Source organism: Scardinius erythrophthalmus (genome assembly GCF_964197995.2).
Source record: "Scardinius erythrophthalmus genome assembly, chromosome: 15".
NCBI classification, from domain to species: domain Eukaryota; kingdom Metazoa; phylum Chordata; class Actinopteri; order Cypriniformes; family Leuciscidae; genus Scardinius; species Scardinius erythrophthalmus.
The window spans coordinates 32,139,522-32,155,910 of record NC_138235.1 but is presented as its reverse complement, the minus strand read 5'-3'; the positions used below and the strand labels follow the sequence as shown (position 1 = coordinate 32,155,910).

Here is a 16,389-nt window from a genome sequence, read left to right as displayed (position 1 = left end):
AAATCAAAGATTTCTGTCCCTCCATTGACAGTCTACGCAGCTACCACTTTGACCCTTCAAAAAGTTCATAAAGAGTTCATAAAACGAATCCATATGAATCGAGCGGTTTAGTCCAAATTTTCTGAAGAGACACGGTCGCTTTACACTGAAAAGATTTAATTAGGCTTTTATTAAACTTTGATCAGCGAACATAAACAGAAACTCAACCGAACCTGCTTGACGCATGAGAGTGAACCTTATTGTTTCCTCCTGAAGCTCAAACGTGCTGCGTAACACGAGAATGAACCTCATTGGTTCCTGAAGGATCATGTGACACTGGAGACTGCAGTAACCACAGGAATAAATTACATTTAAAAATATATTAAATTAGAAAATAATATAAAAGTTATTTTAAATTACAATCATACTTCACAATATAGCTATTTTACTGTATTTTGAGCAAATAAAAGCAGCTTTGGTGAGCATAACAGACATCTTTCAAAAACATTGAAATAAATCTTATCAGCTCCAAACTTTTGAACAGTAGTGAACACTGGAGAAACAAACTAAACAAAACAAGACCCAAGTATAAAGTGTAACTCTTTATTTAGATTCACAAGCTTATGTGAATCCTTGGAACTACAACATATAGATACTGCCATTTAAATCATAATACAGAAAAAGAAAATCATTCAGTAGTATCAAGGTAAAATCAAAATAAGACTCTTGCAAAGGCCCCAAATAGAAAAATCTGAAACTAACAATATGTAAATCACATTTGTGGACTAATTATATAAAGCTAACATGAACAACTGAGAGCAGCAAACCCACTTACTCTCAAAATCTGATTATAAATAAATCTCCTAAAATCAGCAATAAGACACATTCTTCAAGCTAACCAAAGATATTACAGACTGTTAAATGGCATATGGTAAAAGGTTGATGTATAAAATACATTTCATATTAGACTTATAAATGATGATTGTCATTTTGAGCGTGTTGAGGGAGTTGGAACTTTTAAATCGAGGCACAGCAAAGAAAAATGTTGCCTACTCCATAACAAAACGGCACAGCTCGAGGTCTTTGGAAGGCTTGAAAATAAGGCTTGTAACAGTAATCATTATTAACGGGATCTGGATGCTCATCCCATTCCTGGAGATCCAACCTACTTCAGAGCTTGTCTTTCTCAAATGAATCTGAAGACTAATGATTAGCTGATTTAAGTATGTTTGATTAGTCAAAATCTCCAGGGGCAGGACTGAGCACATACACATTCAATTTAAAGGGTTAGTTCACCCCATCATTTTTAATAATCCCATCATTTACTCACCCTCAAGCCATCCAATAGGAAGAAAGTCATATAGCTAGACCTATATGGCTTGAGGGTGTGTAAATGATGGGATAATTTTCATTTTTGGGTGAACTAACCCTTTAAAACCCTATATGTTGTATAAAGCCACAGTAAGTTATCTTCCTTGAGACAGAAAAGTGGCACTGAACGCACTGTTGGCATGATAATATAGCAAGTAGTTTGGGATTTTAGCAAGGAGGAAATTATTGCATAGAGTAAGTAGCCTACAGTACATTATGATTGTGAATCAGCAGGCAGTAGCGATTCTAAATCTACTCTGTGGATGGGGTTTCTACTTCATTTCACATTCAATCTTTAACTACATACCAGAGTAAATTAAGCACAACTGAATCTGCGCCATATAAACATTACAACGCATTGATGATCGATCTCTAGTCAGCAGTGATTATGGAGATTGAGACGCGATGCGCCCTCTGTCTGTGACGGTGGGAACTGCAGCATCACTCAAACCAATCGCCACGAATAAAACGTGGATTTAAAGGCACAGTTTACCTAAAAAATTGGCATTCTAGCTTCATTTCTTGACCTTTATGACGTTACAAACCTGTTTGACTTTCTTCTGTAAAAGTAGTTGTTCAGCAGAAATGGCCTGAATGCTCTTTTCCATACAAAGAAAATGGTCTGGGACATGTTCATAGCAGTAAACAACTTATTCTTAGGTCTGCTCCTCACGTAAATTTATCGTACAAAAAAAAAAGAACACATAGAATCTAGCGCACAAGTCACTTGTACTATATTTATCATACTTTCTTTTCTTTTCTTTTATTTCTTTGTCATTTTAGCAGCTACAATTTCATAGTATGGACACTAGTAACCTACTTGGGGCATTTTGCTAAACTACTTCTTTTGTGTTCTAGTGAGGAAAGCAAGTCATTCAGGTTTGGAATGACACAAGGGTAAATCAATGATGATAAGATTTTCATTTTTGCCTGAACTGTACCATTAAAGGGATAGTTCACCCAAAAATGAAAATTCTGTCATCATTTACTCACCCTCATGTTGTTCCAAACCTATATGAGTGGAACGTAAATACTGTGGAAGTTAATGGCTACCGTCAACTATCTGGATACCAACATTCTTCAAAATATCTTCTTTTGTGTCCAACGGAAGAAAGAAACTCATACAAGTTTGGATCAACATGAGGGGGAGTAAATGACAACATATTCATTTTTGGGTGAACTATCCCTTAAAGTGTTTAAATGTAATTTACGGCCTTTAAAAGTAATCTAGAAATCGTCAGTGACGACACCAACTGCAAATACATCCAGTGATTTCTCTGAAGGAGCTTCATTCAAAAGTTGGAAAAGCATTTTATATCAAATTATAAAAGTGAAAATATTTTTGATTGACAGGCATTTTGAGCAGGCACTCTTGGTCTGAGGGTCCTACTTTTCCCATCTGTGGGCTGTCCAATTTGAGTTGCATACAAGGGGGCGTGTCTAATAAACATTAATATTAAATCATTTAAGCCCCTCCCAAGTGCTCTCTGATAGGCTGGCTGGACTTCTGCGACGAACGGCAGCTAATTTATCTCTTGCCCGGGCCGCCCACTGGGCAGGGCCGCCATTCTGTGACTCAGTCAGACTAGCGTAGCGAGACGAGTCCTCCTCCGAACCCAAGCCAACCCAGGACGGCAAACCTAGAGAATGCGGCAAAGACAGTGACAGAGGGGAAGACAGCGGGGACGAGTCACTCTTCTTCTTCTCCGGCTCATGTTTTTCCTCCTCCTTTCCGTCATTCAGCTGAGGTGGTTCCCAGCCCTCCATCTTATCAATCTTCCTCGTAGGTGTGATTTGCTTCATCGTCATGGTGATGCTGTCCCATAGACAGTGTGCTTTGTCTTTTTCTGTGTGCGGTTTGCTCTTGTCGTCCTCCCAGGTTTTCATAGCAGACCTGTGAAAGAGAACGAAGGAGCATGATTTATTGTAAACTGAAAAAGCTCTACTTGAACAACTTCTTATCCTCGTTGCTACTGCTTACATAACTGAAAAAACACTCAATAGCTGAGCAAACAAAACATGCAATAGATCTCAGAGCAGATATTAAAAATGTAATATAAAGTAATTATTATTAATAATAATAATGATGATGTTTTCAGAAGAAGCCTCTTATGCCCACCAAAGCTGCATTTGATCAGAAATACAGCAATAATGTACAGTACATACACATAGAATACATATATAAAAAAGTAATAATGTGAAATGTTTCAAATTTAATATTATAATTACTGTCTGTTTGAATACATGTTAAAATGTAATTTATTCCTGTAATGGCAAAGCTGAATTTTCAGCATAATTTCTCCAGTTTTCAGTGACACATGATTCTTTTAGAAATTATTCTAATATGCTCAAGAAACATTTCTCATTATTATCAATGTTGTAAACAGTTGTGCTGCTTAATATTTTTGTAGAAACCATGATACAGTTTGTTTCAGGATTCCTTGATGCACAGATATTTCAAAAGAACAGCATTTATAAAACAGAAATCTTTTGTAGGCATAATAAATATCAAGTTGATATGACTTTAATCAATTGAATACCTCTTCTGAAAATTATTAATGTCTTTATTTAAAAAAAAAAGAATGATCCCAAACCTCAGAACTTTTTTGTAATATTTATTAATTTCATAAATATTTTTACTGACTTTTTTTGCCATCAATTTAATGTGCCTTTGCTAAATAAAATTATATATATATTATTATAATTTTTTTTAATCTTACTTACCCCAAACTTTTGAGTGACAGTGTATCATGATTTCCCCCAAAAAATAAGCAGCTAAAACTGTTTTCAACATTGATAATAATAAGAAATGCACTTTCTGAAGGGTCATGTGACACCAAAGACTGAAGTTATGATGCTAAAAATTCAGCTTTGATTACAGGAATAAATTAAATTTGAACATATATAACAAAAAAAAATGGTTATTTAAATTGTAATAATATTTCACAGTATTACTGTCTACTGTATTTTTGATAAAATAAATGCAGCCTTGGTGAGATTAAGAGACTACTTTTAAAAACAAAAAAACTTTGATGTTTCCAAACTTATGACCGGTAGTGTGTGTGTGTGTGTGTGTGTGTGTGTGTGTGTATATATATATATATATATATATATATATATATATATAAAAATAATAATGATATATTTGAATGTTTTCTGAAGCCTCTTATGTCCACCAAAGCTGCATTTATTTGATCAAAAATACAGTAATAATGTATATACAGTACATAAACACACACATATACATATACTTCAGCAGGAAGGACAGAGGCCGGGCCACCGGGTGCGGTTTCCATTTCAGACACTTGATGGTTAAGTGGCTTATTTAAAGTTACACTATGTTTATGCACGAAACCATACATGTCAAATTTTCCATTGCTATCTAAAGATGTATTTATTTCTACTTTTATTTCATATAGTATGAATATCTTCATTTCTAGACACTCAAAGGTGCTGTGTGTACAACTTAACTGTTTGGATACATTAATCCAACTTTTATATGCAGAGTCAATAAGTAAGCCACTAGTTCATTTCCCCAAAGACTGTAAACACTGCGGCTCTGTGGGGCTTTTACAACATGGCTTTGTTTGCTTCAGCTGTCCAACGTGTCAATTTCTGGCTCAACCAACGGCAAGAATTGAAGGCAGACCAAAATATTTAGATAATGTGGCTTTGAATTTTCCCACCAAGCACATGAAACGCCGAGAAGTCTGTAAACAGCAAATAATCTGGAAAGCTCCGTGTTCCATTTTAAGTATATATTTCTGTCAACAAAGTAAACATATGATAAACTTCCATCCATCCATCCATCCATCCATCCATCCATCCATCCATCCATCCATCCATCTATCTATCTGTCTGCCCATCCATCCATCCATCCACACGCATAAACTTTTAGGTTAACCTTTCAGCAAAAAAATAGCTATGGAAAAATAAATACTGTTCCTGTAATATAACATTTCTCATAAATTTATGCTACAAGATTTCGGTCATCCTACCTAGCCCGACCTACTGGGTATAATCATCTAAAATTATTATAATCATCTAAAAATACATATTGAACTTTGATGCTTGCAAAACATGGTCACACTTTAGATTAGGGTCCAATTCCCACCATTAACTACAACTTGTCCCTCAATAAACTCCTAATTACTGCTTATTAATAGTTAGTAAGGTAGTTGTTAAGTTTAGGTATTGTTAGGATTAAGGCATGTAGAATATGATCATGCAAAATAAGGCATTAATATGTGCTTTATATAAACAGCCAATATCCTAGTGCTAATAAGCAACTAGTTCATAGAGAAAATTGGACCCTAAACTAAAGTGTTCCCCAAAACATTCACCAACTTCATCTAACATTAGTGAATAAAGCCAGTCTTACCCTCTTCTGTGAGAGACAGTGACTCCTGTCAGCAAGATGTGTTCATCGTCCTGAGACGGAAACAACTTTTTGTCTCCTTTCTCTCGCTTTGATTTAACCTTCTTTGACTTTGAATCCTACAAAAAGTCAAAAACACAGTCACAAACCATAGAGAAATGGCTTGTTTAATCATACAACAGGGTTCAGTAAAATGACTGCTTGTGTGTGATGTATCAGAAAGCCTCAGCTTTGGTTTCTCAGTGAGACGGAAATACAGATGGTAAGGGATGATTGCAGGTCTAGGCCTGGCACAAAGACAACTAATCACAAAGACGCACTTCATCTTGAATCCAGGAGCAGAAAGCTGGATCTGACGGACACAAGGCATCACGCAGTAAAAACAGGAAAGGCCTATGTTGATTACAGTGGGCTGCAGGGACGGATATCTGAGCAGACGGGCGCGCGTGTGTGTGGTTTGGGTCATTTGGTGATCTGACACATTCCTTCAGACTCCCTCCTGCCTGCTTCCAGAATGACCCTCAGGATTTGAAATACCGGCCTGGATTTGCAGCTTATTATATAGGAAAGAACCTTTGACACAGTTTCTGGCTCTCTTTCACAACTTTCGCGTTTTTCTGACTTGAACAGAATGTCCTTCCCTTTGACCAAAAGGAAAAAAAAAAAGAACTATTTTATCATCATACTGTTGGGTCATATTTCACAGCAAAATCGAAAATTATTTTTTTAAGAAATTATATTTTGGATGAAATATCCATCCATCCATCCATCCATAGACAGATCTTATTACCAGTGTTACTTTATTATCATTGTGATGATACTATTATAGTCTTTATTAATATTTTGAATCAGTTGTTATTTTAATTTTCTATATAGTTTTTATTAATTTTATTTCAGTTTTAGTTTTTTGATACATCAAGTTAAACTAAATTATAATGAGAAATGTTGCCTTGGCAAATAGCTGAAATAAAATAAGTTGAAGTTTTCTATATTTTATTTCAGTTAACATTTATTTTAAGTAATTTTTTTTTTTTTTAGCTTCAGTTTTGGTAACCCTGCTCATTATTGTAATCCACAACAAATGCTCATTAAAATTTCTCAGTGCTTCATGGTGTGTTGCACTGGATTGTTTTCATTAGAGTAATGAATGAAATTTTAGGGAAAATTTCAGGAAAACATTTAAAAACTAAGTGTAAAATGTGCTTGCTTACATGGTCAATTATAAAAATCAAAAACCATCTGCTAAAAAACATTCTAACATCCAATGAAAAACTTTATTATTGTATACAATCCGGATTGTAGTCCGGATAGGATGATTTTCATTACACTTTACAGTCATGAAAATTTCATAATGAAAATAATGTTAATGGTTCCAAAACGAGATAATTTTTTTAATGCAAACATAATTTCTAATTTATTTATTTATTTTTATTTTAGGGTGAAATATGTCAAGAATTTCTCTGTGAGATTCACTCAACAGCATATTTTCTTAATATGTAAAGATCTACAAGTTCAATCGTATTAATTTGTGTGTTATACAGATATTACATTTTTGTTGCTGCAAGTCTGAAGGACTTAATCTCACCACAAAATGACCCAACACTAAAATAGGTAAAAGCACGTGGTTCATTTTATTCGCCACTCCCTGTCTTGTTTCAAACCAAAGACCTTTGTGTTCCCTCACTCCACTGTGCTAAAACATGCCATCTGATTATGCGCGAACACATAAACGCTTGTTATGTCGGGACCGGCTCTTATTAGCAGTTCCAGCACATTTATTTAGCATTTATGAGCATTAGGAGTCATAGAGCACATTACTCATTCCATCGGATAAACAGACGTTAGGATCGGGCTCGTCTTTGACCTCAAATAAAACACAACGCTCTCTTTTGGCTTCCGTCTATCGCTTCATCTTTCTTGTCCTCCCTATCTTGGCTTAGTTTGTTAAAGCACGCAGTGGAAATAAACAACTGTCGCTTTAACTTGAGGTTGAGCTCCTGCCGTCGCTGGAGGACACAGCAGAAGTCTCTGTGAAACTCCCTTTTCGGTTAGCCTCTTTAAAGGGGTCATATCAAGGAAAATTGATTTCTCATGATCCTTTGAGATTAAAAGAGTTCATTGTGCTATGAAAACATACTGTAACTTTCAGAAGACAAAACATTCGAGTTCAAACCGAGCATTTATTTCAACTAATGTAAAGTGCACATTAAATGCTGGCAGTTTTCCTCCTGGGCGCTCAATTTCGTAAGCAATTCTTTAAACCAATCACATAAATCGTCAATTCCAAAAATAAAACAAAATTTAAGTTGCTTCAAATCTTCATTGGCAAAACCTCTATATCCAGGGCCATCGTTGAACTCAAAGAGTTCTAATTCCAACCAGAAATTATAACCATTGAGGAATATGAAACTACAATCCTATTAAGACTATATGAAATATACAGTACCTGTCAAAAGTCTTTTATGATCACCAATGCTGCATTTATTTAATCAAATACAGTAAAAACAGTAATATTGCTACATATTATTACAAATTAAAAGAACCGTTTTCTATTTGAATATATTTTAAAATGAAATTTATTCCTATGATGGCAAAGCTGAATTTTCAGCATCATTAAGCAAGTAATCCAGTGTCACATGATCCTTCAGATCCTGATTCGCTGCTCGGGTAACATTTCTTATTATTATCAATATGTTGAAAATAGTTCTGCTGCTTAATATTTCTCTGGAAAGGTGATACTTTTTCAGGGTTCTCTGATGAATAGAAAGTTCAATGAACAGCATTTATTCATTACATTTATCAAATAGAAATCCTTTGTAACCTTATAAATGTCTTCACTGTCACTTTTGATCAATTTAATGTGTCCTTGATGAGTATTCATTTCTATATTTTTTTAACCTTACCACAAATGTTTGAATAATATAGCCTAAATGGTATCCACAAAAATGTTAAGTATAGCAAAAAACATTGATGATTTCTGAAGGATCATGTGACACTGAAGACTGGAGTAATGATGCTGAAAATACAGCTTTGCATCACTCATCTTTCTATAGAGAAAATTAATGGGAATTTTACTTACAGAAATGAAATATTTGTGATTTATGTTGCTTGGAAAAAAAAATTCATCATAATACAGTTACTTTTGAATACCTGTCAATGGATAAATGAATATTTTATTTATTGCATTTACCAGCTGCTCATGCCAACATCACCACCCATGATTACACAAAAGGCAAAAAACTGTCTTATTAATTCTGGTCACACAATAGTTTATTTGATAATATAAAATATGACATGACATTTAACAGCAGTCCACTGAAGGAAAGCAGACCACTGAATGTTTGCTAGTCTCAAGAGTCAAGACTGTTTTGCTATTGTCCAGATTGTTCTGAAAGAATGTGTCACATCCTCTCTGTACATTTAACATATTGTGCACAACACACACACACTTTCTACCGCATCACATCCTGACAGTGTTGCTATGGTATTGTTTCGGACTCTGTCAACAAATTTGAGCATTTCTGTTGAACAAGGCGTTATGCGTGTGTGCATTGGTGTGTGTTTACCTTTGTTGAGGGGCTCAGAACTTCCTCTGTTCCTTCGGAGTCTTTATCCTGAAAAGCAAAGGAGCACAAAACAATGAGAACATGCACACACACTTAAACACATAATGTAAAGTAACGAACACACACAAAAATGCAAGGAATATTTTTAGCATGCTAACTAGGTCTTATTTGGGGATGTCTTGAAAATGAGCTCAAACACAGTCATAATGGTAAGAAGTAGAAGACTCCTAGAATATCCTGAGGTGATAATCAGATCTATCATTATTAAATGTAATCTATAACTATTTTGGGTGATCTATCATAACTGCTTTGGCACTCAACTTCCTGTTAAGGGTCTGACCTCTTCCCCTTCCTTCCTGCTCCACCTGCACCAGTGCCGGCTCCTGGAAAGTTCCTACTCGCCTCTCTTTTGCACTTCCCCACAAAGAAACTTTTAGCACTAGCGCAGCAAACTGAAGAGCAAAGGATGCACATTAGGTGTGTAATTGATGCTTTATCTGCCATAAGGAATTATGGGAAATGTAGGTTCGTCACCCAAGACTGTCACCCTTATAAATCGGTGTAAGTTTTATTGCTATACTTCATCAAGAAGAGCACACAATTCATTTTGATGCTTCATCTGCCATAATGAAATATGAGAAATGTAGGTTTGTCACCCAAGGCTGCCATTCTTATAAATCAGTGGTTTATAGAGGTCTATTATTCAGAGAGGTCTATAAATACTGGAGAAATCTGCCATCTTTGCCTTGGGAGTCGGGTCAGTAAGACTTTTTGAGAGAAACAATTACTTTTATATTACTACAAAATAATTCTATTCCATCCAAGAATGCCGGGGAAAAAATTATGTTTTTTCAACACATAAAACAACTGTTTTCAACATTAATAAAAAATGTTTCTTGAGCAGCAAATCAGCATATTAGAATGATTTCTGAAGGATCATGTGACACTGAAAACTGGAGTAATGATGCTGAAAATTCAGCTTTGTAAAAATTGTATAGGGTCAAAATAATGATTTTCAAGATATTTTTATGTTGAAAATGATAGTTTTGAGAATATGTTTGAGATTGCGAATATGAGCCAGATGCTAAATGTACTGGGAAATGAGTTCTTACGAGGACAGTGATGATGGTATAAAACATCTGCTCAAACTGAACCCTTCCAAGCTCCAAAATGTAACAAAATATGCTTTATTTTATTCTTCAGTAATTGTTACTCTATATTATATTATTGCAACAGGTAGAGATCCATTCCTGTTAGATATAGATCCGGGTCGCTAAAGACCCGAATATGTAATAATGATTGGCGAAACATTCATGCATTTAAGGGTTAAGAAATGAAAAGCTACACACTCCATCAATTAGGGTTAGAAGAACTGTTCCTAAAAATATAACATGCTAGAAAAATAATAATCACTGCAAGAATGATCCGATTATAGACTCTTAAGCATTTGCCTATTTAAATCCAAACAACAACTTTTTTTTTTTTTTAGGCTGGGCAGTGTATAAATTGTAAATTCATATAAAATATATACCCTGACTCTTCCGCCAACACAAAAAGTCTGTGACACATTATAATTCTGATATGACTTGAGGGCAGAATGCATTGTCCATGTCATTCCTCCCATTACCCACAATCCTCTGCCTCCTTCATTTTACTCCCTCTGACTCGTTGTATCAATGCCACATCCCTCCACCCCAACTTACCAAAGCACTTGGCCTGATTACAGTGCGAATACTCTCCCGAGTGCTCATTTATAAGTGAAGGAGTGAGGCATGTTTTCGGATACTTTACCCTCTGGACTTTGTCATTTCTTATGATCGTGGCATATTAGGGACAGCTCAGGCCTAACTTTCCTGAAAAAAAAAGCTTATGATTGAAGAACATGGGGTCAGAGTAGAAGAGTCCATTTATTCCGCCTTCAACTGATTTATGAAGGAACACTAACCACAGTATCAACAAGACGGCACCTCAAAATAATGATGTTTACCAACTGGCAACCTGACATGGTTTAAAATAAAACCAACGCTCATGAAATAGCTTGATATAAACTGCTGGAACAGAGAGGACATTCATCTCGATGAAAACCTGTTTATAGGAGGAAAATCAAAACTCTACTAGAGGACCTGAACTGTATGGAAGTTTAGGGTTTCGTTTGTCCTCATCCGTTGGGCTTCCTGCTTTACATACCAAGTTCTGGGTGAACAAACTCGCTAGCTGCCGAAGGAAGCGGATCTCACTGAAATATCCCTTTGTAGACTGAACAACATTAGAACATTACTTCCCCTCTTCCACAACCACAAGCCTAGTACCACCACTTGAATGAGCAATAAGAGCGAATAACAAAAGTACTAGCATGTTTTTGGAAATGGTACTGTGGAAATAATGGTTATTTACCATAGCAATAGTGTGATTTCATGGTATATTCTCTGTACCTTGCATGCCTTTACAAAAAACGTACTGTGGCAATACCATGGTACAGTCTCAAATGGAAATACTATGGTAGTCCAAGGAAATTCCATGGTCTAAAAAAAAAAAAAGTGTATAGGGCCTAAATACAAATTGTAGCCAGTATATCATGGCGTTTTTATGTTTTTAAGCACAGTACAGTGGATTTGCACATGGTGCTATGGCAATAATGGTTATTAGGATATTTACCTGAGCAATACTGAATTTTGTGGACATGTACTATAGTAGTACCATGGTTTTCTTTGAAGTAAGAAAAGTTTGAAGTTTTTCCTTAGAAAAAATAATACCATGTTACTACTAATATGAAATATATTATGGTCCAGAAATTCATATACCATGGTATTTACATGATGGTGCTCCAAGGTAACTAAGAAAACCATGGTACACATCCAAAAATCATGGTAGCACTATAGGTGTGTTGTCTTTTTTGTAAATCCCAATGTAAACATTCAGTACCACGATACCAAAGTACCATGGTATTTCCATGGGTTTGGACATATGTATGGTAATACTGTGTTTTTGGTCATTCATTCTGTTTAACATTGCTGAAATCTCCTTTATCTTTTCAATACATTAATTAAAACCATAAATTACCATGGTGTTTTTACTAATTTTTTTGCAAAGAAGTACTGTGACAGTACCATGGTACAGTGATGGAATAAGATGATTACTATGGTATATGAACTTTATATTAAATTCTATGGTACGTTGAAATAAACCATGGTATTTACTTGGTAATCCATGCATGGCACTTCTGAGAATACCATAGTAATACCATGGTTCAAAATACCATGGTACTTTTTTGTACACCTGATAATCATTCCCCTCATCACGTCAGTTGTCACATAAATTAATTTAATAAGTAGCAGTTAGGGTAATATATTTGATAGCTGCATATAGTAGGCCTATTAAAAAATCTGGATTCTCATAAGCAGGTCTTCTATCAAATGACAACTATCACAAAGTAGGAGAAGTGGACCAACCTGGTCAAAAACCATCAGACAGTTTGGTCTAGCAGCAAGGTTAGTGTGTCATAATGTCTCTCTGGGTAGCAGAGCTTTTGATTGCTCTCTTTTCCATCTCTAAGGTGAGGGGCCGTTTACAAGGAAAAAGGAAACTAAAAACGGAAAACATTTCATGCATTTTGGCCGTTCATTTACATGACAACAGCGTTTTAATGGCCTGAAAGCACAAACGTGTTTCAAAGTGTAAGCTTTTGGAAACAGTACTGTTATCGTCTCCGACGTGTAAACTACAAAAACGCAAAATTGTGAAAACGGTGACGTCATGCGCATACATATTACGTGTTCAGTCTATAGGCACGCAGTGTTTTCTTAAGGGGGGGGTGAAATGCTATTTCATGCATACTGAGTTTTTTACACTGTTAAAGAGTTGGATTCCCATGCTAAACATGGACAAAGTTTCAAAAATAAAGTTGTACGTTTGATGGAGTATTTCTGTACCAAAAATACTCCTTCCGGTTTGTCACAAGTTTCGGAAAGTTTTTTTCGAGTATGGGCATGTGTGACGTCAGATGGGGCGGAATTTCCTTATATGGGTCCTAAGGGCATTTCTCCTGGAATAGCGCGCGCGCACTCGTAGACCAGAGAGAGAAGAGAGCGAAAGTAGTACGCCCATCAAAGCGCTGTGCTCGGCTTTAGGGAAGTATTTGCCGGATTTGCAGATCGTCTAATGCTTAAGGATGGAGCAGTCCCAACGATAAAGGTTCACGGTCGTGCGTTGGAACCGCAGGCGGTGAGTAAAACTGCTTCAAATGTCTGTGTGTTGTTAGCTATCGGCGCGTAAGCACAGCAAGTAAACAGTGAACAGCGCTCGTGATTCTTTAGCTCCGCCCACACAGCGCGCCTCCAGCCGCTCGTTTTTTTCCGGAAAGACTCGGTACAGCCTATCTTTCTTTTATAAATATAATAAAACTAAAGACTTTTTGGAGATATGAAGGATGCAGTACTACTTTATAGGTACTCAAGATTAACATGAGATTGACTGAAACTGAGTGTTTCACCCCCCCTTTAACAAAGTGACATCGCCAAGACGCCAACTACTGGCCTGGCATGAATAATACAGTGTTTTTAGTTGTTTTCACAGATCAGTGTGAACAGGGATCGTTTTGACCTCGTTGTCGCCTGTATGCGAAAGACTTTTCTGTTTTTAGTACATCTTGTCGTTTAAATGTACCCTCAGATCCAAAACATGTTTGTGGAACAGGTTCTGTTGGGAAGAATGTGACTGAGGCCTAGTCAAGGACATCACACTGGCCACAGAACGCAGTGAGAAGCTTTAACTTTTCACTGCAAGCTTCTGAAATTACATTGAAAAAAAAAAAAGAGTTTGAGGGGGAGAGAAAGAAAGCTTATCTGCAACCGTCTCCTGCTGTTACGCTGTAGGGACCTTATCGGACTCCTGCAGACTAACAGCTGACAGAACATTACATCTGAAAGGGAGGACGGCGCGGAATGCCATGAATCTATTGAAACTCAGCCACAGCAGAACCACATTTAATTAAGATCAATTTATGTTCTTATCCATGAAAATCAGAACAGGAATACACAACATCCTGATTGATATGTTATGTGCTCACTTATGACTATGGATTCCCATTTCCACCACATAAGAAAAAATAAATCATGCTTTGGTAAATCACTATTATGATGACAGTGTCAGTCTTTATCTCATAATTTAGATTTTTAATAGTGTGTCATAATTCTGACTTTTTAACTTTTAAGTTAAGTTTTATTATGACAAAGTTATAATTATGAGATAAAAGAATAACAATTATGAGACAAGTCAAAATTATGACTTTTTTATGTCAATCTCAACATTTATTCAGCCATTTTCAACTTTTTAAGTCATAATTTGATCTTTTAATCTCACGAATATTACAGTATGTGATGCAAATGATTTACAAAAGCATGATTTTTTTCTTCTGTTGGAGAAATGGGCTTCCATAGCCTAAATGACTGATCATGAACACTAGCATAATGTCACTCATCCTCATTCTCATCCTTGAGAATGTAGACTACTATTCTTCTATAACATCATACTCATATGGGCTCTATTCTTCTATAATATCATACTCATAAGCACATTTTGCTATATTCATAGTCCTATTACCTCATTCCATATTGACAGTACTCATATGAATACTCATATTCCTTGTTGACTGTAATGCCGATTACAAAGAAACATTCAGTTATTAACGTTAGGCTACAATTCTAAATATGATGTTTCCATGAGCCACAATTCCGATTAATACAGGCCGACTGATTCCATTTTGATTTCTAAACCAAAATATGGCCTAATCTGTGAATGTCACTCCTATTAAATATGACATTTAAATAACCACGTAAACACACTGCAACACTCTCAAAAATGCTCTCTTTTCCCCTATACTTGCATGCATACACAATTTCCCGTATTAGTATTATGCATACACTGAAATAACCTTTTTATCGTCCTCAAAAACTTCATATTGTCATACAAGAGCGATTTCAAAACAAGTGGATTAAATTATAAATAATTTCAAAACTAATGGTTTCGCTATTGTTGTCATAATCTGACTTTACGACTCACTCGGGGGCGCATAGGCTTTAGAAACAGTACAGTTAACTTAGTACACATGCAGAAATATGAAACAACCAAACTATGAGACCCGATCACATCTGATCTCTGAAGTTTGAACTGAAGCCCACGGGCAACATCCCAGCTCACCTTCCTCGCGCGCTCGTGATGCCACGCCACGTCGTCCTCCTCTGACGCTTCATCCACCAGAACTTTGCTCTTGCTCTTCTTGAACATTATATCCGCTGTATATCAAAAGCGCAGTATTTCCAAACCCATGAGATGCAAGTGGAGACTCTTCGTGAGAAGATCGCGGTTCAATCAGAACAATAAGCCGACTGTGAACGCGCCCAGCCTCGCACGCACGCACGCTCGCTCGCTCCTTTCCTCCGGCCACTATCTCCTCCTGATGATCGTCTGAGACCTCGGCTTGGTTCTGTTGGGCTGCAACACCTGGACAGCCGCTCCTCCCATTGTGGATCAGATTGCCGCTGATCATCTAGTTGTCATGGTAACGGGGGCGGGACGATGCCCCCCTTAGACCCTCCTACCGGGACAGGAGGTCTTATGAACAGTCAAATGATGTCTCCTGAGCACAGACTGTAAAAAATAGCTCCTGAGTTTTAGTCTAGTGTAGAAGTTTATCATTTACTAAGCAGACTTTAGTGAGTCCCAAAAATTGGACACTTAACCCACCTTTAAAAATGTAGGCTATGTCAAATTATCAAACCAAGTGGCAAAAAACAAACTACATTTTTAAGCAAATAATAACATAGCCTACAACTACACATTTGAACCCTAACCCTATATATATATATATATATATATATATATATATATATATATATATATATATATATTTATATACACACAGTGCTATGCATAAGTTTAGACACCCATACTAAAGTTGACTAAAAAGAGGAATAAAAAAATCATCTTTTGGAAACTGAACTTAATGCCTTAATTTAAAAAATGAGGAAAAATCCAACCTTTAAGGACACCAATTTTCTTTGTGAATGAATAATGTATCGTAAATAAATAAATGTTCTT

General features: G+C 36.1%; 1 protein-coding gene across 1 annotated transcript; it reads right to left on the bottom strand.

The window, feature by feature from the left end:
- Window positions 1-568: 568 nt before the first annotated feature.
- On the bottom strand, window positions 569-15,847 carry LOC308703494 (testis development-related protein). Its single transcript, XM_081387009.1, has 4 exons — window positions 15,490-15,847; window positions 9,295-9,342; window positions 5,732-5,847; window positions 569-3,244 (listed from the first exon to the last, which is right to left on the bottom strand). The coding sequence occupies exons 1-4, from the start codon at window positions 15,574-15,576 to the stop codon at window positions 2,812-2,814; spliced, it is 684 nt and encodes a 227-aa protein (XP_081243135.1). The 5' UTR covers window positions 15,577-15,847; the 3' UTR covers window positions 569-2,811.
- Window positions 15,848-16,389: the final 542 nt, after the last annotated feature.